The 22,459-nt window shown below is 52.3% G+C and overlaps 1 protein-coding gene across 4 annotated transcripts; it reads left to right on the forward strand.

The window, feature by feature from the left end:
• On the forward strand, positions 6,645 to 21,859 carry WSCD2 (WSC domain containing 2). 4 transcript variants are annotated; one of them, XM_021412811.1, is made up of 9 exons: positions 6,645 to 7,060; positions 11,474 to 12,135; positions 15,113 to 15,227; positions 15,623 to 15,807; positions 16,246 to 16,367; positions 16,825 to 16,999; positions 17,444 to 17,608; positions 18,237 to 18,437; positions 20,325 to 21,859. In XM_021412811.1, the coding sequence occupies exons 2-9, from the start codon at positions 11,712 to 11,714 to the stop codon at positions 20,675 to 20,677; spliced, it is 1,740 nt and encodes a 579-aa protein (XP_021268486.1). In that variant the 5' UTR covers positions 6,645 to 7,060; positions 11,474 to 11,711; the 3' UTR covers positions 20,678 to 21,859. The 4 variants fall into 4 exon arrangements, with proteins under 4 accessions (XP_021268486.1, XP_021268487.1, XP_021268488.1 ...); XM_021412812.1 differs by lacking the exon at positions 6,645 to 7,060 and adding an exon at positions 7,569 to 7,732; XM_021412813.1 differs by lacking the exon at positions 6,645 to 7,060 and adding an exon at positions 7,980 to 8,702.

The raw sequence follows: 22,459 nt of genomic DNA on the forward strand, positions 1-22,459 counted from the left end.
TCAGGGCAAGGAGCACCCTGAGGGCTGGCAGGTGCCCGGGTACTGGTCACTGCAGTCCAGGATGTGCCATGATGCTGGAGGAGAACTGGAGGCACCCTGGGTGCTCCCTGCAGCATCCTTTGCCTCCCCTCAGCTTCTCTTGGGTAGTGGCTTTGCCATCACATCAGGACAAGGGACAGCTGGGGGCATCCCTAAAGGTGGGAAAACTTGATGAACTGTTTAGCTAGGCTGTTGGGAATGTGGAATTAATGGGAAGTGCACAAAAAAAAATTAAAAGAGAGAGAAATAAAGGCTGGGGGCCTTGGGAAGGCACCGAGGCCATGCTGAGCTATGGAATTCATGGATGAAGCAGGAGGACAATGTTCCAGTGCTAGTTAGGGGCCATTGAGGCCGGAAGGGAAATGAGGAAGTGGCTGTGGGACTGAAAATGTAGGAATGTGGAGAGGATTTGCTGCCAAGGAACACACAGAAGCTGTTTTTGGCTGAACTTAGTTTTTCCCGGACAGGTTTTACCTTGTCCTGAGTGCAAGGCTTGCATGCAAACAGGATGGAGCAAGAGGGCTGAATCATCCCCAAAATGTGTGCTGGGGCTCCCAGCCTCTGCCCCAGGATCAGGGACACATCGGTGACAGCAGCAGCATCTTTTCCCTAGAGTGCCCTCACCACCTTCCATCCCTGGAGCCAGTGCTCCCCAAATGGGAACCCAGGCTGAAGCATTGTCTTGGCCATCGTCTTGTCTATCATCTTGACCATCATCTTCCCATCTACTTGGTGATTGTCTTGGCCATCAACTTGGTGATCATTTTGGCCATCGTCCTGATCATCACCTTGTCTATCACCATGACCCACAGCCACAATGGTGACCCTGCTACCTACATGCCATGTTTCCCTGCTCCAATTACTGTCCAGGCTGCTTCTGGTGGGTGCAAATGCCCTCAGCTTGCTACTTGCCTCCCCACCAAGCCCCCAGCCCACTGCAGCCTCCTCACAAGGCTGTAGGAAGCTGAGCCTCGATGCTGCAAGGAATTCAAATCCCTTTGCTGTGCAAATCAACAGCCAGCAGAAGTAAGGCTGGGGAGAAGTATTCCCATTTATGTACAGAAATTGTGCTAACCAAGCAGGTTTTGACAAGGAGCTATGAACATGCGGAGGAAAGAGAAATGCCGATGGCATTAATGTTTGTGTCTTTTTACAACTTTTATGTCTGACTTAGAATTAACTTTTGAGCTGGAAAGGCACTAACCTCTGATAATTAAGCCCAGAATGCACTGGTCTCAACGTTAGGTGTCACCCACACACACGTGTTCAGTCCCCAGCCCTATTATTTTAAATTGATGCAATTATTCATCTTGCAGAGTAATATATTTCTTGTTCTCTGGTGCCCAGTAGAGCTTAAAGCAGAACAAATGCTTTAATAAAATCGAGATGGTGCTTCCTGGAAGCCAGAGTGCTGGGTTATTAAGAACTGTAGTGAGAGGAGCAGGTTTGGGAATCTTTAATAACTTATTGCCCAATATTTCTTCCGTGCAGCGTATTTATACGATTAGTAAACGTTTTCTGTTCACTGATTAACTTTGTTTATTTCTTAATTAGGTTTAGCACTGTCTATCTTCTGGTTGCAAAATAATTGTTTGATTAATGTGCCTGAATTTACATTTTCATTAAGCCCTTGCATCGGTTCTGTACCAATTAGCTGCACCGTAATATGCAGATTTGGGACATTAGAATTACAGTTTTAGCCCATTAGGTAATAACTGTTATATTGATTGGTGATAATGGAGCGCAGACAGTGAATACACAGCTGAGCTGTGGCTCAGGGTGGGGGCACAGGGGTGGCAGGGAGGAGGACGGCACTGGGGTATGGTCCCCATACGCAGAAGTGGCACAATGCTCCTCCAGCTCCCTCTTGGCAGCAGCTAGTGATTAAATGGCTTTAACTGGTTCTTTTAATTTGGGAGCCCACGTTTGGCTGCTGTGGTACAATTTTGGTTCCAGCTGGGGTGGGCGATCCAGGTGAGATGTGCCAGAATGGGAGCGCAGCCTTCCCGGGGGGAGAGCCTCTGCTTCCAGTGATTTAGGACTTTTAATTAGTAATTAGTAATGATATTGAAATTAATGCCTTTACTTTAACAGGAATGAGCTGCCTGAGGCAGCAAGGTGACTTCTGCTGTGGTGGCTCCCATCGCTCCGTGGGGATGGGATGGGGATGGGGATAGGATGAGGATGGGATGAGAATGAGATGGGGAATAGGAACGGGATGGAGATGGGAATGGGGATGGGCTGAGACCCAAAATGGCATAAAATGAGGGTGGTATAGGATAGGAATGGGGAAAGGATGGGAATGGAAACGGCATAAGGTGAGGATGGGGATGGGGATAGTATGGGGACAGTATGGAACCGGTGATAAGATGGGGACAGGAACAGAATGGGGATGGGATAAGGATGAGATGATGAATAAAGATAAGGATGAGATGGGGGTTGGCACAAGGACAGCAGAAGGATTGTGAATGGGGACAAGGACAGGCACAGGAGCAGAGATGAGGACAGGGACAGGATCTGCCAGGTGCCTCCTCCCGGGACTGGCAGGTGGATCAGCTGCTGACCCCGAGAGAGTCGAGGTGACCGCGTGGCCGTGTTGGACAGCTGGCAGCGTGGCTGGAGATGATTTTCTATTGAGAAGGAGGGAGAGGTGGGGGGACAAAGAACCCCGTTTCCATTTTCCTTGGTGAGCCTGGCACGGCTTTCCAGCTAGTAACACTGGAAGAGCCAATGTGAGAGCAAGTTACTATATTTGCTCTCAGCGCTAATGTGGCTTTTTTATGCTGGATTCTGCTCACAAAAAACTAGGACACGGCCATTACATGTGTCTGCTCTAAAGCTGCAGTAATCTCCTGCTCTCAGCCTGGGGACAGTGGGGCCGGTCCGTGGGGTCCAGCCCATCCTGTGCACTGCAGGGTCCCTGGGGCCAGCAGGAGTGCCAAAATACACTCTCCCTTTCTCTCACTCTTCCTTTTTGTATGAAACTGGTGATGAATTCCCTCTTGCCAGAGGGGGTAAACGAGTCCAGATGATAGCGTGCTCTCAGCTCATCTGTAACGCGCAAACGAGGAAATGTAAACAGCAGAAAGAAATAAAACAGGCAGATTATGCTGCAGTGGGGAACTCTGGCTGTGATGGGCACTGAAATGCGGTTCTCACCGCCGGATAAAATCCTCAGGTGAGGGCTGCGGGCAGCAGACCTGTCCCTGGAGACTTCCCATCTCCAGTGGGAACGTCCTGCTGCAATGGGCTGGGAGATGTGCAGGACTAGGAATGGGACCAGGAGTAGATCAAGACCCGGGCCAGGATCAGAACCAAGACCAGAGCTAGAGCCAAGACCAGGACCAAGATTAGGGCCAGAACCAAGACCTGGACCAGGACAGGACCCGAACCAAGGCCAAGATAAGGACCAGGGCCGGAATGAGGTCCAAAGATGAGGACCAAGTTCGGGACAAGGATCAAGACCAGAACGAGAACCAAGTCTAAGACCCGGGCCAAGTCCAAGACCAGGACCAGGATAGGACCAGAACCAGGGCCAGAAGAAGACTAGGACTGGGACCCAGACCAGGACCAGAACCAGAACCAGGGCTGTGGCTGTGACAGGTATCAGGCAGCTCTAAGCAGTTTGCAGCAGACAGCCCTGGGGCATTGCTGATTTGGGAAAAGGACAGCACCATCAGAGGCAGATGGTGGCTCTGTAAGCAGGCGGGGAGCCGGGGGCTGAAGCTGCTCTCCTTCAGGAGATGGTTTTACAGTTTCCATTGAAAAACGGCTCCTTCTTGTTTTTACCAGGCGGAATTTTACTGGCAGTTAATTTGCGATGTACCACCCGCGTTCATCACACCAGGGAATGGCTGAAAAAGCCATTCCTTCAGTACAGGAACAAGCAGATCCAGACTTTATGGGCTGTATTCTCCCTTCAATGTATTAACATTATCAGGAATTAGCTGCTGGAGTCTCCCCGGCGTCATTTGGTGGGGGGCAGCTCTCAGCCAAGAACAGAATGATAATAATAATAATAATACTGCACTCATCTCCAAGGTAAGGGGAATGGCTCTAGATCCATCGGCCAGGCTGGATTAGGAGGTTTCACCCCACAGAGGACTCAGGACCCAGCACGTATAGGGGCAACATCTGGGAGGGTTATGTCACCCATGGGCTGCCCCATGTGGTTCCTTTTACTCTGAGGCTTTATCCCTTGCTCTGGGTAGGGCTTTTGCACAAACCCTTATGCACAACCCCAATCTGTCCCCTCCTGCCCCAGCTGTCCCCTCCCACTGTCCCTCACTCTCAGAGCTGTAATTTATCCGTAGGGAAGATGACGTGTGCCCTCCTCCCCCGAGACCCACTGACAAATGGGTTGTTTTATTCCAGGACTTTATCCCAGCGAGGAAATAAATAAACAGAGGAACAGAAACCTCATGAATTTTTTAAAAGCGCTTATCAAAATCTTTTCTTTCTTCCCTTTTTGTTTCCTAAGGCAGAGAGGGGAGCTGTCCCCTGCATCTACATCCTCCGCACTTCTTTTCCCTTCAATCCTTTAATCGTCTTCCTTCCAGCTTTAATCCACACGCTTCCCTCTTTCTCCTTGTTTGTTTGTTTTGTGTTTTAATTCCCTGCACTCCAAACAGTCACAAAAACAATGCCAACACGTGGGAGGCCGCATCCTCCCCGAATGAGCTGTGTGTACCCATGCAAACCTATCTTATCACACGTCCCTCCTCTTCCTCCTTCTTCCCTAAAATGCTTTTGATGTTCAGTCTCTGATTCCGTTCCATGATTATGGAACTCTCCCGTGAGACTTGCATCGCCATCGCTGCCATCCTAATGAGTTAATTAAGAAAAAGCAGAGCGGGAGAGGTGTGAGCCCCTGAAGATGGCACCTGGGAGGCACAGTCCCTGGAGGAAATGCTTGCTGCTCCCATGGGGCTGGGGATGGTCCCTGATGGATGCGACGCAACAATGCAAAGTGGAAAAGAAGAGGAGGGGCAACCACCTGCACCGCCAGCAGAGGCTCATTGGGTTGCAGCACCTGTGTTTTTGCAGGCTCTCTCCCTTCTGGCTCCTCAGAAACAAGCACCGAGAGCACGGGATCTGCTGGGTGTTGACTTTTCGTCAGCTGCTCCCTGATAACAGGACCCCACTGCACCCGGAATTTTGGCATGGACACCTCAGGGACAGTGCTGATTTCAAGGAGTTTTCCAACCCCCTGGCAAGGAAATAAGCAATGAATGACCCTAAGGCATCTCCTCACCCCACTGGTTTCCATTCAGCGCAATGTCTGCGAGTTCTGGACTCAGAACTTAACTCATCCTCTAATTGCAGAGTCATTCAGGTTGGAAAAGATCGTTGGGATCATCAAGTCCAACCCCAACCCATCCCCTCCACTAAACCACGTTCCTCAGTTTCACATCTCCACGTTCCTTGAACACCTCTGGGGACGGTGACCCCACCACCACCCATCCGCAACATCCCACCCCCACTGTCCCCAGCACCTCCAGGCAGCATGTGCTGCTCACAAAGCTGGCATTTCAAAAGGACTCAGAGTGGTGGCTTCAAGAACAAGCCTGTTTTTTTGCATCGCGACTCATTAGTGGCACAGAGCAAGAAAGCAACAGCGAGCCATTTAAATTGTAGATTCTGACCTTTATGCTTAAGATCTTTTCAGACATCCTGTTTACAGCTTTTTTTTTTTTTTTTTTTTTTTTTTGTGTGTGTGTGTGTGTGTGTGTTCTGGCACTTCATAATCCTCAAAATGAGATTTTACGCAGCTTTTTTTTTTTTAATATTATAATGCACCACGTCCTCCTTTTTCATCCTCATTGAGGAGCCCTCCAGAGACAGCCCTGGGGAATTAGAAATGTCTAAGAACACATAGAGCAATGCCACCTCCCTTCAGTGGTGGCCCTCTGGACATGGCCCCACGTATATGTACCCAGTGAACGTCACCCCGGTGCTGCTTCCCCTGATAAGGATGTTTAAAGAAACCTTAACATTGGCTTCCAGCTCCGAACCCAACATCCTTGACATAGAGTGGGGGTGACATTGGCGCTTGGGGACTCTTCAGGGCAATGTCAAATGTCCCCTGGCAATGGGTTAAGGATGGAAAATGCCATTCAGTGCCTACAGAATGTGGCCAAGCTCAGCCTCCTGAGTCTGTGATCCAGAGTCTCTCCAATTACTACCATGGGGAAGGTTCATGGGAGGCATCCCCCCAGCCCAGCATACCCTGGTGGCACCTAGCCCCCACCAAAAAAAGCAAAAAAAAAAAATCTCTGAGTTATTTTTTTGCAAATTCTATTTCTAGCCACTGTCTCTCTCTTTTCTCACATAGACGACCACACTTGGAGCTGGCTAAATTCTTCTGCATGCTGCAAAACCCACACGTTTGCATTTCACAGCCACTTCCTTACTTCTCCCCCAGCTGCGAGATGCAGAGAGAAGCCAGTGAGGTCTCTGCAAGCAGCAAACTTCCCTCTGCCTGATGCCCACCAGGAGCATGCACCATGCATCCCAGCAGGGTTTGCAATTTGGGATTGCAATAGCTCGCCGGGAAGCTGCAGGAATGGCAGCCCGAATGGGAGGGAGGGCAGGAGGGAGGGAGGCCACACTGAGAAACCCAACACGATAAAAATAGCGCCCGCAGCCCCGAGCAGAGGCAGCGCTCCCCATCACGGTTTCCTATGGAAACGTCACCGCTGTCCCTGCGTGCGCCCGCCCGGGGCAGCTTCAGATGCTCCATCGCACATGGATGCTCCGGCAGCCAGCAAGGACGGCGCTGAGGCTGCAGTTTCCCTCTGCAGGAGCATTCCCAGCCTCCGTCCTTCTCTCACAGCTCAAGGCCGACCAACGAGAGCCCGGAGGCTGCACCGCACTCTGTGACCCCATTGCTTTGGGGCCATCAAGAGGACCAACCCCCTTGCTCCAGCCCCCATACCCCCGCTTGAAACAAAGGCACTGGATGGGCAGCAGAAGGGGCCATGGCGCGGAGGGTTCCTGCCTTCATCGCACCAACACAGAGGTATTCCTCCAAATTTGATAATTCCGGGTGTGGAGCGGCTGTGGGGTGGCACTGGGTGGGCTCAGAGAGGCTGTGGGGTGGCACCGGGCGGGCTGGGGGCTGCCCTCTGAACTCCCCCCCAGTGCTTAAGTTGCCGGGAGAAGCGAGGGTTCAACCCCTCTCTCACCGTATTTCACCATCCCAATTTTTGCCGCTTGAGGGGAAGTTTCTAATTGATTTTTTTTTTTTAATTAATTGCTCTGGCCTCAGATAAAGGGGCAAACCTTATTTTTTGGTCCCAGCTGGAAAATCCTGGGCTGAACCCGAGCGGGTGGGAGGTTTGCAAGGGTCGGGGTGTGGGTTTAGTGGGGTCGGGTGGGTGCTGCATCCCTGCATCACCCGGAGGGACCGTACACTGAAAAAGACACATCTATAAAATAAAGAACCGAAGGGCACAAAGCAGCGGTAAGGAAGGAGTTAAGCGCACGCAGCGCTGTAGGGCCGAATCGCAGCAGCTCCGGGCTGCACGCAGCTCTGCTGCCGAACCGAACCGAGCAGAGCCCAGAGGTGGGGGGATGGCCTGGGGGGGTCGAACCGCTGCCCGCTGCCCCCCAGCCCTGCTGCCCCCCCGGCCCCGCAGGGATGGAGTGGCGGCAGAGCAGGGACGGCAGTGTCGGAGAGCGCTGGGTGCAGGTAGGGGGGTGATGGGGGGGGGGGGGTTTAAGCGAGGGGGTGAGTTGGGGAGGAGGGTGGGTTCGGGGGTAGAAAAAAGAAAGAAAAAAAGAAAGATGTAACATCCCCTCCCAAAATGCATGGGGAAAAAAAAAAAAGGCAAAAAGAGCAATAAATAAACTCACTGCGGCGGGGGGCTCTGCTGGTGGAGAGCCCCCCGCACGGCGGTGTGTGGGGATTTGGGGTGTGCTTGGTTCGGTGGGGATGTGTTTGGGAGATGTGTGGGGGGGTCCCGGCGTGCCCCACAGGAGCTCAGTGGCAATGGGGCTTCGTGCTGCCTTCTGATGCCGAAGCCATGGGTTTGGGTTTGGGTTTGGCGTCAGAGAGGCACGGGGACTCTCCTCCTTCCCGCAGTCTGCAGACAATCTCCTGCCATGAGCCTCCCCTGTTTATTTGGTCCTTTCGGCATCTTAGTGGAATATTTTAATATAAAGTTAAAAAAAATAATGCACGAAGAGGCGGGAGGCAGAGGGGAAGTGTGTGAAGGTTACCTTGAGCTGAGCACCGCTCTCTGATTCCTGGCACCAGGACAGGGTTAAATAAAGTTTCCCAGTGGTGTGGAGCTGGGGAGCACTCTCTGGGTCCGGCCCCGGGGTGCCCTCACCCCCATCTGCTCCTTCGCCCTCTGACTTTTTCATAACTCCTGGAGCAGGTCATGCCCAATTTCCCCTTCCCATGGGCGCATTCCCTTGCCCATGCACCTGGGACCTCAGCCATGCACAGGGCACTGGGAACAGCCAGGCTGTGGCTGTGCAGTGACCCCATTGTGTCACCCCACGCACAACCACGGGGCAGTGGGACGCGGTGGCCCTGGGGCTTTTCCATCCCCTGGACGCTTCGATTTGGGAAACGCAGTGGAATTCGACCGAACAGAGGCAGTCCCAGATGCAATGCAACCTTTTGCCACTGCACGTTGGCATCTGCCTCATTTGTAAGTATTTCTTTAAATTCTCTTGCCCAGGTGGGGCTATACGAGCACCAAGATTGCCATAGCGATGGGTGTGCAGAAAAAGAAAGGAGTCAGCCCCTCTGGGAAGGAGCTCTAAAACAAGAGCTGCAAGAACGAATCTTTTGCACTGTATTCATTTAAATAGGCTGCAGAAGGCATTGTCTGCTGCTCCAAAAGCTCGTTTTCCTAATTGCCCCTGTGCTGTGCGTAATCCCAGATTACTGAGGGTTGAGCAAAGCCCCCATAGCAGAGAGCGAAGCGTGGGCTCTGTGGGTGAATTATGTGAAATTTGGGGCAGTCTGGGGGGGGGAGAGATGCCAGCCCTTGGCTGATGGCCCCAGGGACCTCACATGGGCTTTGTGGGGTTTATGCTGTTGTATGCAGCGTGGGGTTAGTCCTGGTGGTAGTGCTCATCCCCTCCGGTGCACATCTTGGCTCACTAAGGCGTATTGAAACCCATAACTGGATTTTGCAGACTGGGCATAAAATACCTCGAACATAATATGTATTAAGACTCATTAGGTTAAGCCAATTCCCAGCTACACGGAGTCATTTGAATGGAGTTAAATCACCTTTTCTACAGAGCTTAAGTGTCAAAAGGGTGCCAGCATCAGGGATGGCTCCTCCTGCAGCTCTGGGACTGAGGGAATGGGAGCAAGCTGGAAGCATCGAGTAATGTGGCTGAGATGGAGGCAACATCCCCAAAATGCTGCTGGGTGACATAGCACCAGCCTGGCCCTGTTTGCATCCAGGCAGGTGTGTAGATTGGAGAGGTGAAGTGGCTGGGAGGGAAACACAGGGAGGGATGCTCCTTCCACCAACCCTCACAGGCCATGCTGGAGGATACCTGAGTGCTAGGGAGAAGACAACACTACTGCCAAGTGTCAGATCTCGGTGGTATGGGGTGACTGCGTGCAGCTCTCACTGCGTGGGGTGGGCGCAGAGGGGACACCCTGCGAACGAGCACCGTGCACTGGCTCGTGTACAACATGCAGTAGATTTTCCACGCTCTGCCATGAATCCTGTACACCGTCGCCCGGATCCTGCATGCAGCACACGGGATCCTGTGCATCATGCATTAGATCTTCTACGCTGTGCTTCAGATTCTGCGCAGCGTGAACTAGATCTTGCATGCCTTGCACTGGCTCCTGCAAAAGACGTGTTGCATTCTGCAGAACATGCGTTCCATTTTGCACACTGTGCACATTTCCAGACCCAGGGGTGCTGGCGGGGTCCATGCCCACATCGCACCACCCTGCCCTGCTCACCACCTCCAGCCCATCCCTTGCTGTTTTAAAGCCCTTTTCTTTCCCCATCTCTCCGATAAGAAATGCTAATGACGCGATGAAATTGGATAGTTCAATCGCCTTCTCCTCCTAATGGAACTCTTGTGTTTGTTAATTTGCTGTTTTTAATGGGCTGATTGTTCTCCTGCGCTGGGGGAACCACGTGAGCACTTCAGTGTGTTTTGCAGTGGTCAGATGTGAGGTGGTGCTTGAAGGCAGCTGAACCTTGTTGCTCACTAATTGTGGAGCAATTTGAAGAGGAGGCCCACATGTATAAATTATCAGCGCTGCATTCCTTCAGATCACGAGCAACTGCTGAGTTCTGCTGGGTTCTCTGCCCACCATCCCTGGGTGCCAGTGGGCACCTAGGGGAATTAGGGAACTTCAGGAACTTAGGAATCCTTGGGAATTAGGGGCTATCAACCTTGGGAACTAGCCTTGAACCTTGGGAATTAAGAAGGTAGGCAAGGATCTGGCCCTGAGGAGGGGGTATTTTGGGTGCTCCTGGGGGTGAACTCCATGGTCCTCCCCAGGCTGGTATCCCAATGAGCATCCCCAGGAGCTGTTGGGCACTGGGGATAATGAAGTGGGGAGGGCTGGGGAATAAATGAACCACCATGGGGTGGTTTTATAACGGTGCTATTATGTGCTGTTGGCCCTAGTGATGCCCCAGGCCCCTTCTGGGTCAGGATGTGGCTCTGCTCGCTGTTTGTAATCCTTAGCCAGCAAGGGAGCAGTAAGGCGAGAGCATTATCTCCTCCAGACAATTAGCAGAGGCATTAATGGAATATATGCAAATGCACAGTAATTGACCTGCAACTCCGCAGTTCATGATGGAGAAGGATGAGCTCCAGATGGCTTAATGAGAGTAATTGAAGCCCCTTCTTTATATGCGGCGCTGCCTTGCCGTAGCCCAGCAGGAACGGGGGAGGAGGTGAATGGGGATGGGAACGTGGAAAGGGACAGTAGAGCCTGGAGGTGTCCACTGATGCAGAAGCTCAAATAGCATGTAGTCTCCATGTCTGGCTGCTACTCTGCCTTTATTCTGCCTTTACTCCACCTTTACTCTCCTTCTGGGGCTGGGAAGAGGTCAGTGTGAGTGGGGACCATGGGTTGCGGGTTCCAACAAATGGGTTCTTTATGGGCTGTGCATAATTCATTCAAGAGGTGATTGAGTAACTAGTCTGGGAACCCAAATTAAAATATTTATGTATAATTCATGCCATATGTTCCACCAATATTTTTTATTTAATCAACTGAAGACAGATGGCAGGAACATAGAGGCCATTAAACTAATGGCACTTTGTTTTTCCATTTATTTTCCTCTCCTTTCCTAATATAAGATGAGCAAGTGACAGGCAGCAGAGCCATAGGTCATGGGAATGCTGGGGCCCTTGCTGCCACTGCTGCTGTGACATGGCGCTGGTGACATGTCCCACTAACAAGTGCGTTCTCCTTGGCTTGCAGGTGGGACTTCCTCACCCTGAGACTGAAATGAATGGAGAACCTCAGGGCTGGAGATGCAGCCAGGGACTTCTCACTGCTCATCCACAGGGTGCACAGCCCTGATCCCGGTAGAGATGCTTGTGGGAGTGCCTGCTGCTGAGAGCTGCTGCACCCACTGATCTGCTCCAAAGCTCCATCCCTTCCCCGTGGTCCTCCATGCTGCAATGTCCCTCTGGGGAGCTCATCCAGGAGGGGAATAATGCAGAATCCCCCACAAAGGAGAGCATCTCCCTGGTCCTCCAGGAGGGATGAAGATGCTATGGCCAAACTATGGGTAAAATTCCAGCGCTCTTTTCGGCGGAGACCCGTGCGCTTCTTCACGCTGCTGGCTCTCTACCTGGCAGCTGGCAGCTTGGTTTTCCTGCATGCTGGCTTCACTGGGGAGTCCCGGGTCACAGGGAGCCAGCGCAGCCCTGGAGCAGGCGAGGGGCTGGGGCTGCCCTACCTGGGGAGCACGCGGCTGAGCCGAGGTTTCCCGGAGGTGGCAGTGGGCCGGCGGCGTGGGCCCTGGTTCAAGGGCATGGCCAAGGAACCAGCAGAGAGGAGCAGAGCGGGTGACTACGATGTGGTGCGGAGCCGAGCACCCAAAGGCCGCGGCGGCCGTGAGAAGGAGGAGGACAGAGGTAAGGGCTGGCAGTGTGCACCTGGGGTGGCCTTGTGCCAAAATCCAAGGAATTTTGGTCTTACATCTCATTGGTGAAATGTTCCTGAGCACATGGCAATAGTATATGTGTGTATTTATTGATAAGTTATATGGATGGCATGATGAAATTGGGCTGTTTTCCTTCCCAGGGGGCTGCTGTGCACACCCAAAGGTGCACGTACCTTGCTTTGGACACCATTGGTCTAGAGGATGCTCTGGGGAGGATCGTCTCCTTCATCCTTCCCTTCCCAAATACCGATCATCCAGTTCAGTTATTCCATTTTTGCTCTTACCTTGTGCATTATTGTGCTCTAGGCTGGGGACATGGTTTAGTGGGGATGGGTTGACAGTTAGACTCAATGATCTTGGAGGTCTTTTCCAGCTGTAATGATCTGATGATTCTATGACATCTTAGCCCCAAGAACTTGAATTTCTTGAAAATTCAGGATCAATCCCATTGGCCCCAGTGAACACTGAAGCCTGACATGCAGTCTGGGTTTGGTCAGGAGCTCCCTGCCCGTGTTGTAGTGTCAAGCAGGAGCATTATTAATGAACAAGCATAAGTGAATGCAGTAGTTCACATTGATTTTTAAAATGTCATCTATTTATCCCAAAGGCAGCTAAAGGCAGAGTTGCATGCTCACTGCCACGCTCTGAGGCCACATGGTGATGTGAGACAGTATTGAGCATCTGGTGCTGGCACCCAGTGCCCACAAAACCTGGTGAAACAGAGGGAAGCTTCCACCGTGCCTCTTCCTTTTGGGTTTGCCAGGCAAGCTCCCTCCCTGCTGGCTTTGTGACCCCTCGGCAAGGCAACAGCTCTCCTCTTCAGTTCAATGGGAGAGCTGTTAGGATTTGTTGTCAGTAATAAAGTGGGCTGGCGAGGAGCAGCAGTACAGCTTGCCACAGTACAGTGCGCCTTTGACAGCAGTGTAATGGATCACTGTGGTATTTAGGGCAATTGCTGCAGCGTTATCCATCATAGGAAACACAGAATGAAGTCAGGAGCAGAGTGGTAACTACTGGAAAGGTGTTTGGGTGTTGTCAGGCTCTCCACTGCCTTCTTGTGTCCCCTGAGCCCTACAGGATGCATCGTGGTTACTGCACAGCATGGGAGCTGGGATGTCCCCATGTCCTTGCTATCCTAGTGCCAGAGGTGTCCCATTATTTGAGCACCTGCAGGTTTCTGGCTGCCTGCAGATGGAGGCTGAGTGAGGTTGCTCCAAGTGATGGGGTTTTTAGTAGGAAGGTAAAACTGCTTGTGGTGGTTAAGGCACTTTCTCCTGTTTAAAATGAGACCAGGAGAAGACTCCCTATGGATGACATTCCCTGTTGCTTGCATCCCATTATGTTCATGTGGTGCACAGGGGCCACGGAACACTCTTTGTGCTGTGTGCAGCCATGATGTCCTGTTAATGCCAACTGACACATGGCAAGGCTGTGCCAGATGGTTGGTGAGAAGGAGCTGTCAGTCTCCATGAAAACCTGTTGTGCCTGTATGCATTGCAGCTTCCAATACAACCAGCCTTTGCTGGGCTCCTCCAGCTGTTCCCAGCTGCGGTGCATGAGCAAGCAGTGGCACAGAGAGAGGGGAAGCAGCCATGTGGGCACTCAGCCAGAGATGTCCCCACACCTCCTGATGCCGGATGGGGATTGCAACGTGAAGCACTGGGCTTCGTTTGAAGCATCTGGATGATCCTTGCCTGTTGCTGGAGGTTTCCTGGTGGTGGGTATCATCTGTGATGGTGCTGTGCACAGCAGTTTTGGGAAAGCATCTGCAGAGGAGCTTCGTTGGGCTGGGGAATGGCTCAGCCTTTGATCAATGAGCTGGAAAATCAGGGGCAGGAATTTGTTTCAAGCATCACTGCAGCACAGCCCTGAGAAAACACCTTGGTTCTGTATTTAGCTCACAAAACAGCATGAGCAGGGGAGGAAAGAGGATGGACAGATGGACAGCCGTGCTGCCCAGCTCAGGGTCCTCCCGGCAGCCAGCCCCTCACTCCCCCATTGTCCTCTCCTCTCCCTCATTATTCCAGCTGCCTTCCTAATAAGTTGCAGCGCACATATGTCAAGAGCGATGGATTGAACGTAATGCACATCAGTCACTGGCGCTGTGAAAATTGCCAGAGCGATCCTGTGCTGGTTAGATCTGTCACGAACTAAATTAGCTGACCTGCCGAAACCTGCTCAGCACTGCAGAAATGCCAAGTTATGCTGAGAGCAATTGGGAGCAGTGAACGATGACTGCGTGGTGGTTCAAGTTACTGGGAATGTTGCTTTCTGCGTTCCTCCACCCCATGCTTGGGCTGGCTTGGATTGCAGCATGGGTAGGGCTGTGTGCAGGGGCATGGCAGCGATGGGGTGTGCAGGATGTGGGGCTGCTGCAGGGCCTGCAGCAGATGCACGGTGCAGGCAGGTGGTGGGAAAAGATAGCATGCCCTCCCTACCAAAATGCCGTGTGAAGGCGTCTCACTGTTGATTTGGTGTAGGGATGGAGAAGCGCAGCTGGGTGGGTGCTGTCCATGGTGGGTACAGGTGTGAGGAAGGAATTCAGTGAGGACACAACTGTTTGTTCTCAGATTATTGGGAAAGGCTAAATTTGTGAAATGATTTCATTGTAGCTATTTATTCAGCTTTGTTCCTTGTCCACCAGCATCTTCGTTTGCTCTCAGTACAGCTCTCAGTCTTTACTTTGTCAACTGTTAGTGCTGGGCAAATATTGTCTGTGTCAATGTCTGGGGCTGGGGAAAAACAAGTTGCTGGCTAAAAAAAACTTGGTTCACATAGCATTTCTCCTTAACCCAATAGCTCTGTCCCCGTCCATGTCCTCCTGAGGACCCTTTGGTTCCTCCCTGTCCTGTCCTGAGTTGCCAGGGCACCACAGTGCGTCCTTATCAGAAATAATAATAAAAATCATCATCAACTGCAGGCTCTGACCCTCTCCTCTCCCTCCCCAGCAAGATACATCGGTTGCTACGTGGACAACACTCGGAGTCGCACACTGCGTGGCGTGTCCTTCTTCGACTACAAGAAGATGACAGTCTTCCGTTGCCAGGACAACTGTGCTGAGCGGTAGGGTGGGGAGCAAGCACTGCACCTTCATTAATTTCCATGCATCCATCAGAATTCTCTGCTGCCACTGCTCCTCTCCCCTTCCTCCCTTATTTATTTTCCTTTAGATGTATGTCATTTTATCTTGCTGGCAACATGAGAAACTAGTTTTACTCCTCAAGGAAAGGGTCAGGGGTTGATGGGCTCTGTTCAGTGCTCTTTTCCTATGGGTCAGGGGGCTGCAAGTGCCCAAAGGTTGTGCTGGGGTTCTTCTGGCTGTGCAATGGTGGCACCATCACCTGTCCATCCCCTCCACCACCATCCCCAGACCCAGGGACTGTCCCTAGCACAGGTGTTACCACAGTGCCAACCCATCCTCCCTGTTCCATGCCCAGCACTCATCCCTTTCCCTCTAGGGGCTACCTGTATGCGGGGCTGGAATTCGGTGCTGAGTGCTACTGTGGCCATAAGGTGCAGGCACCCAACGCCAGCGAATCTGAGTGCAACATGGAGTGCAAGGGCGAGCGGAGCAGCACCTGCGGCGGAGCAAACCGTCTCTCCATCTACCGCCTGGAGCTGGCCCAGGAGTCTGCCCGACGCTGTGAGTCCACGCTCCCTGAAAGTGGAGATCCCCCTGGGGCTCAAATCTCAGTGACCCCATTGGTGGATGTATTACTGGGGGTTGTAAGGCTCTATGAGCCAAGTTAGCTAGAACATGCATCACATTGATAGGGGATGAGTGTCATTCAATAATGGACTCATTCCACTCACTAAAGCTGGCTCCCTACAGCTGACCATGTTGGCTGATGGCAGTGGGATTAGCTCCATCTTGATTTGGGTTTTATTTTGGGTTCCATCACATGCTGTAGCAGCCCGTGAGCCAGGCACACCTCACTGCAGGGACACTTTGGTACCTCACCATTGGAGGATGTATTTCTGGGTGGTTTTCCTCTCCAAACACCTCCCAGGGAGAAGCTAGCCAAAATCCAATTAGAAAAGTGTTAACAAACTGAACATGCAGGGTCTGATCTCCCTGCAGATGGCAGTGCGATATTCCGGGGCTGCTTCCGCCAGCCAGACAATGTCTCCATCGCCCTGCCTGCCAGCCAGCCCATGCCCAACATGTCTGTGGACAAGTGTGTGGACTTCTGCACTGAGAAGGTACTGAGGTTTGCATCCAAAGCTTAGCCAGCAGATGCATCATGCTAGGTAGATCTGCATTCCGTTTAGTGTGGTGGTGGTGTTTACAAATGATGAAGTTTGCTGTCCCATGGCTCATCGCCCTGGGTGAAGGAGGTTTTGCTCCTGCCCAAATGCTATGCCTGAGATCAGCAGCCCTGGCTCTGTCCATGGGCTTGAGTAGGCTTCCAGCAAGATCATCATAGAATCATTAAAGTTAGAAAAGACCACTAAGATCATAAAGTCCTATGATCAACCTACCCCTACCATGCCACTCATAGAATCACAGAATCATCGAGGTTGGACTAGACTTCCAAGATGACCAAGTCCAACCTCCAATCCATCACCACCAAGCCCAATAACCCATGTCCTTAAGTGCCACATAAATCACCTGAATGGGGCTCTGAGGATGGCTCTGCCCATGTACCCATCCTTGCAGGAGTTCCCGCTGTCGGCGCTGGCTGGCACTGTCTGCCGCTGTGGCTTCCCCACCACGCTTTTCCCCCTCCATGAACGTGAGGATGAGCAGCTCTGTGCCCAACGCTGTGCTGGAGAGGAGTTCGAGAGCTGTGGTACCATGGAGTTCCTGCTTGTCTACCAGACTCAGGTGCAAGGTGGGCACGGGATGGGGGCACTGGGTGGCCACTGCTTTGCCCATCCCACAGGCAGCCTCTCTGTAATAGCTATTTGCCATTCATTAGAAATCACAATTTAATTTAATTTCCCAGGAAATAAATTGTCCCCTGAACAAACAGTTTTAATTACTGCTTAAATCAGATGCAGGAAATTGCAGTTTGCCATCTGCCTCCGATGGGATCCCTCCTTGCTTGGGTTTTTTCTCCTGTCACTGAGAGGTGTGCAGCCAGCAGGTGAACCCACCGATATGGGGGGAATGAACCCACCAGTATGTTGGAAATATGGGGGGGGAAAAGACTGGGAGCAGGGAGGGAGTGCCCAGAGCAACTCTTGTCCCATACGGAAGAGAGGGATGGAAATAGAAGTGCAATATTGGCTGCAATGGAGGGAGATGCTGCAGGCTGACCCCACTTTCCCCTCAGACAACCGCTGCATGGACCGCCGGTTCCTGCCCACTCGCTCCAAGCAGCTCGTTGCCCTGGCCAGCTTTCCTGGGGCTGGCAACACTTGGGCACGGCACCTGATCGAGCTCGCCACTGGCTTCTACACTGGCAGCTACTACTTCGATGGGTCCCTCTACAACAAAGGTGAGTGGGGGGTTGTGGAGTGCAGTGTGATGGAGCTGGGTACAGGTGGAGCCAGAGAGCACTGATGCTGCTCTGCACCACCTGGCCTCTCCTGGTGAACCAGGGACCCAACCTCACAAGCATAAGCCCCACCTGTAACCTCCCTGTGCTGTGTTTTAGCCTTCCCAAAGAACGATTTGGGCAGAGCTGATACATCTGAGTTGCTTGAGTGCGTTTCAACCCATGGTGGGTGTTGGAACTTTGGGACAGTGTTTCTGTCCTCACCACTGCAGAAGCGATGGGAGCTGGCCTCCCATGGAAAGGCTGCAGGGAAGCTGCTGCATACAGAATTAAACAGCAAGGAGAAATTGTAAAAGAGAGAAATCTTGAGGCATGCAGGAAACATTTTCAGGCAGAAGCCAGCTCCTCCTAATAATACGTGCTGTTACAATGGAAGGGAAAACATCAGATCCCCCATTTTACAGGCTCTTGTCAGAGTTTTATCTGTCCTTCTTGCGGTGCCAGTGTGCATATGAAAAGCCACACTATGCTGTGGGCTTTTTTCCCCTCTAAATTCATCGTGTGAACTTAAAAATGGTAGTGACAGCAATGATATCTATAGGAATGTTGTATGTACTCCATCTGACAGGGTTCAAGGGTGAGCGGGACCACTGGCGGAGCGGGCGGACGATTTGCATCAAAACCCACGAGAGCGGCCAGAAGGAGATCGAGGCCTTCGACGCGGCCATCTTACTGATCCGCAACCCCTACAAGGCGCTGATGGCGGAGTTCAACCGCAAATACGGGGGGCACATCGGCTTCGCCGCACATGCCCACTGGAGGGGCAAAGGTAGGCGCGAGCTGGGTGCATGCATGGCCAACCCATGGTGCCACCATGTTGGTTCTCCAGGGGTGAGGAGCATCCCTTGGGCTTGCAAGCAGTAGGGTTATCGTGGAACTGTAGAATCATTAAGGTTGAAAAAGATCTCTAGGATCCTCAAGCCCAACCATCAACCCATCACCACCACATCCCCTCGTTGAACATAGAATCATTAAGATTGGAGAAGGCCTCCAAGATCACTGAGCCCGACCTGCCCTCACCATGCCCATTGTGTCCCTCAGTGCCACAGTTCCTGGGGATGACAACCCCACCACCTCCCTGGGCAGCCTGTGCTGACGAATCACCACTCTTTCTGAGAAGACATTTTTCCTAATTTCCCACCTGACTCTCCCTGGCCACACTTCAGTGCCTCAATGTCTTTCTTGTAGCGAGGAGGTTGGGTGGGAGGAAAGGAATTCTGCCTCTTACAAGCAGCTCTGCAAGGCAGTGAGCCTCAGTGCGGATGGGTTGGTGCACAGAGAGGAAGGAGAGACTAAAAACTAATGGGATTGGTAAAATATTTCTATGCATCACTGCAGGGCTGGGACAGCCAGTGCTGTGCTGCCATCAGCATGGGGAACACCCTCCTCAGGGCTGACATCTGCAGGGTGAAAATCACATCATAGCTGGCTATGGCAGATTCCATCCCCCTTCCCTTGGGCCATGCCAGAGGGTTCAGCATGCCGGGCTGCTCGGGAAGAGCCACCTTCTCATGCACAGACAGCTTGCAGAGGCTTGTTAATTATAGCAATTTACAAATTGCTGTTGTGGAATTGACTTCATTGGAAAGAGTTAAAATATTTAGCTTGATTGAACATCTGCTACCCTTAATTCTGAGTTTATTTAAGGGGATCTTTTTCCGCTGTTGCAGTGATGTGCCTGGATTTCGTTATTACCATGTGCTTGATGCTGGCAAAGGCATTCTGGTTATGAACTGAGCCCTCCCAAGCATCCAAACACCCCCCAGGACCCCTGGGGCAGCCCCCTGGGCTCCACCCCCATGCAGGTGGGCACAGCATATCCCACTGTCACTTCTCTCATTTGTTCCCACTGCTGTGGAGTGCAAGAATTGCTCCTGGTTCATACCCAATCCAAAGAGGATGCATGTTTTAATGTGTCATTACCACCCCGGTTAATTGTCAGGTCAGTTAAGTTTTGGAGCAACTTGCTTGGAAAGATGGCAAACCTCCACCACTTGAGGTCTTCAGATGGGTTGAGGTTTGTTGAGAAATGTGGTCACCATGGTCCATGAACCCAAGTCTCCCCTGCAGAAACCCTGATCTCCCTGACATCCCACACTATTCCCTTCTCTAATTTTGGGACAACTCAAATGTTGGAAAATGCTGGATGCAGCCATTGGCAGCCAGGATTTTCCTTCCCCTAGCTACAAGCAAGCGGAGGCTGGAGGCTCAGCAAAATCCCTATTTTGTTCCATGACATTAATTTTACGATGTCCCTGGAGCAGTTCCAAAGCAAAGTTTTATGTGATATGATTACACAAGGTGAATTGTCCTGTATCTGTTTAATGAAAGAGATACTGTGTTTAATGATTCTTTGGGGAATTAAATACAGTTCAGCTATTAATCAGGCATTGGTTTCTTGGGGAAGAGAGGAAGAGGCAGATACCCAGAGCTTCATGCATCATGAGCCACGTGCAGAACGTGTTTCCAGGAGAGACATTGCTTGTTATTGATGTTTCATTATCCTTTTTATCCCAATTTTTATGCAAAGATCAATTAGCCAAGAAACTGGAGATAACTGAGTCTAGCATCCCCGGAGATGACAATGCTTTGCAAAGCCCCTACAGACCGAGCAACCACCTAACGCTCACCCTCACTGTCTCTGTGCTCCTTGCAGAGTGGCCGGAGTTCGTGGCCAACTACGCGCCATGGTGGGCGACCCACACGCTGGACTGGCTGCGCTTTGGCAGGAAGGTGCTGGTGGTGCACTTCGAGGACCTCAAACGGGACCTCTTTGCACAGCTGAAGCGCATGGTGGGGCTGCTGGGCATCGCTGCCTGCGAGGACCGCCTGCTCTGTGTCGAGGGGCAGAAGGACGGCAACTTCAAGCGCTCGGGTTTGAGGAAGCTGGAGTACGACCCCTACACCCCCGAGATGAGGAAGGTGATCAGTGGATACATCCGAACGGTGGACACCGCTCTGAAGCTCCGCAACCTATCGGGGGTGCCGGATGACTACTACCCGAGGTGACGGTGACGGTCGGGGGGGGACCTGCCCCTGCCTGGGGAGGGAAGGATTGATTTCCTCTGCCTGCTTCCACCCAGTGGGTGGCTTTCTTGTAATTCTCCATCTGCTGCTAGAGCTGTTAATCAACCCCCTGCATGAGAAGCGCTCGCTCCCCAGCCATTGCTCAGCTTGCTTGGTTGATACCTCCATGGAGCTGGGCACCGAGGGGATGCATGGTGCCCAGCCACCGCTGCTGGTCCCTTCCCCCATCCCCATCCTGCAGCTGACCCCCTGCTGTGCTGGACATTGCAGAAGCAGGGTAATTCAGGTGGTGTGGGGTTGAGAAGCTCCATCCCCCTCCCATGTTGGCTGCTGCAGCATCCTTCGCAATGCAAGCAGATATTTGTGCATGGATGCTGCAATGCTCGGGCTTGTCCCTGCCCCCCTGGGGCACGAGCTGGCTTTTGTGGCTGTCCTTACGCTCTCTCCACTCCTTGCCCAGCTCCTTTCAGCCTCTAGGAGAGATGGAGCTAATTCCAACAAGGAGAACAGGGTGTAGGGGGCAGCACCATAGGTCACTGAGGGATGCAGGGAGGTGAGGTGATCGTGTCCCCTCCTATTCACCATCTCTGGCTTCTATGGGAGCCACCCCCCTGAGTGGAGGGTGGAGGACTGACCACAGAGCAGCTGGCAGGGCCCATGGGAGCATCCATTCCTCATTGCAAAAGCTCCCAAGCCAGAAAAAAACCTAGGGAGCTGTTTTGGGGGAGGGCAAGCAGGTGGAGGTCTGGATGAGAGCTGGGCCAGCTCTAAGCTGTGACTGTGAGACTGAGGTGCAGGGAGGACCGGGGCATGGAGCACAGCTTCTGCTCCCACCCTGGCCATGGGCAAGGAGGAAACCAAAGGAGCTCTGGGCCTGGAAAGCAATGTCTGTGAAGCTGGCTCGGTGCAGGGCTGCATGTGGCCCCAGACCCCCCAACGCAGCTGGGTGCCCATCCCTCGTATGGATGGAGGTGCAAAAGCCATATCTTGTCTGCAGCCTTTTCTAGAGTTAGGTACTCAACGATTGGCTTTTAACTCTTGATCTTGATAGACACACGTGCACAGGTCCGAAATCTATAGACAGCGATCAATCCATATTCAAAGAAAGAGAAGAAAACTCCACTGGAGAAGGAGATAATCAATAAAATATATTTTTCTAACGTGTGTGTGGAGCTGATGTGGCCTAAGGGGCAGGCTGGGGGGGGGGGGGTCCTCTTTGCCTGGGGAGCCGCTCGCCCATGAATGTATTTTGCAAGGAGTGTACCGGTGTCCCCTGTCCTGTGCTGGAGGCCAGTGGCTGCCTACCTCTGTCAGAACAAATCCTCAGGTCAACCCAGCTATTAAAGGAGTTTTGTTGCTACCCTGCCTTCCCGTGTGTTTGTGAGGCTGTGGCCTCAAGGGTGGCTGGTGATGCTCGGTCCTGGTGTTAATTGCATTAATGACATCCCTGCATTTGGAGCACTGATGAGGCAGCTCGGTCCTGGCAGCTTTATTACCCCGCCAGTGTCCTTAAAGGAAGGTTTATTCAGGCGCGTCGTGTGAGCAGAGAGATTTACTGCCAGCTTTATTTCCATTGCCTCTTATCGTGCCTCAGGCTCTATAAAAAGAACGGTTTCGGTGGGATTGATGCTGTTCCTCCTGGCCAGCTGCCCTTGGAGCTGCAGCTCCTATAGCTCCCTTATTTTTGGCAGTGCGCTGGCAGCAAGGAGCCCATGTGCGGGGCCTCTTTGACTCTGCCTGGTATCGGCTGTACAAGGCACAACA

Source organism: Numida meleagris, chromosome 14, assembly GCF_002078875.1.
Source record: "Numida meleagris isolate 19003 breed g44 Domestic line chromosome 14, NumMel1.0, whole genome shotgun sequence".
Taxonomy (NCBI): Eukaryota; Metazoa; Chordata; class Aves; order Galliformes; family Numididae; genus Numida; species Numida meleagris.

Bases quoted from the DNA above. Each gene is read 5' to 3' on its own strand.
- WSCD2 (XM_021412811.1), top strand. From the start codon at position 11,712: ATGCAGAATCCCCCACAAAGGAGAGCATCTCCCTGGTCCTCCAGGAGG. The intron at 12,136-15,112 runs GTAAGGGCTGGC...CTCCCTCCCCAG, and splicing joins TGAGAAGGAGGAGGACAGAG to CAAGATACATCGGTTGCTAC. The intron at 17,000-17,443 runs GTGGGCACGGGA...CTTTCCCCTCAG, and splicing joins CTACCAGACTCAGGTGCAAG to ACAACCGCTGCATGGACCGC.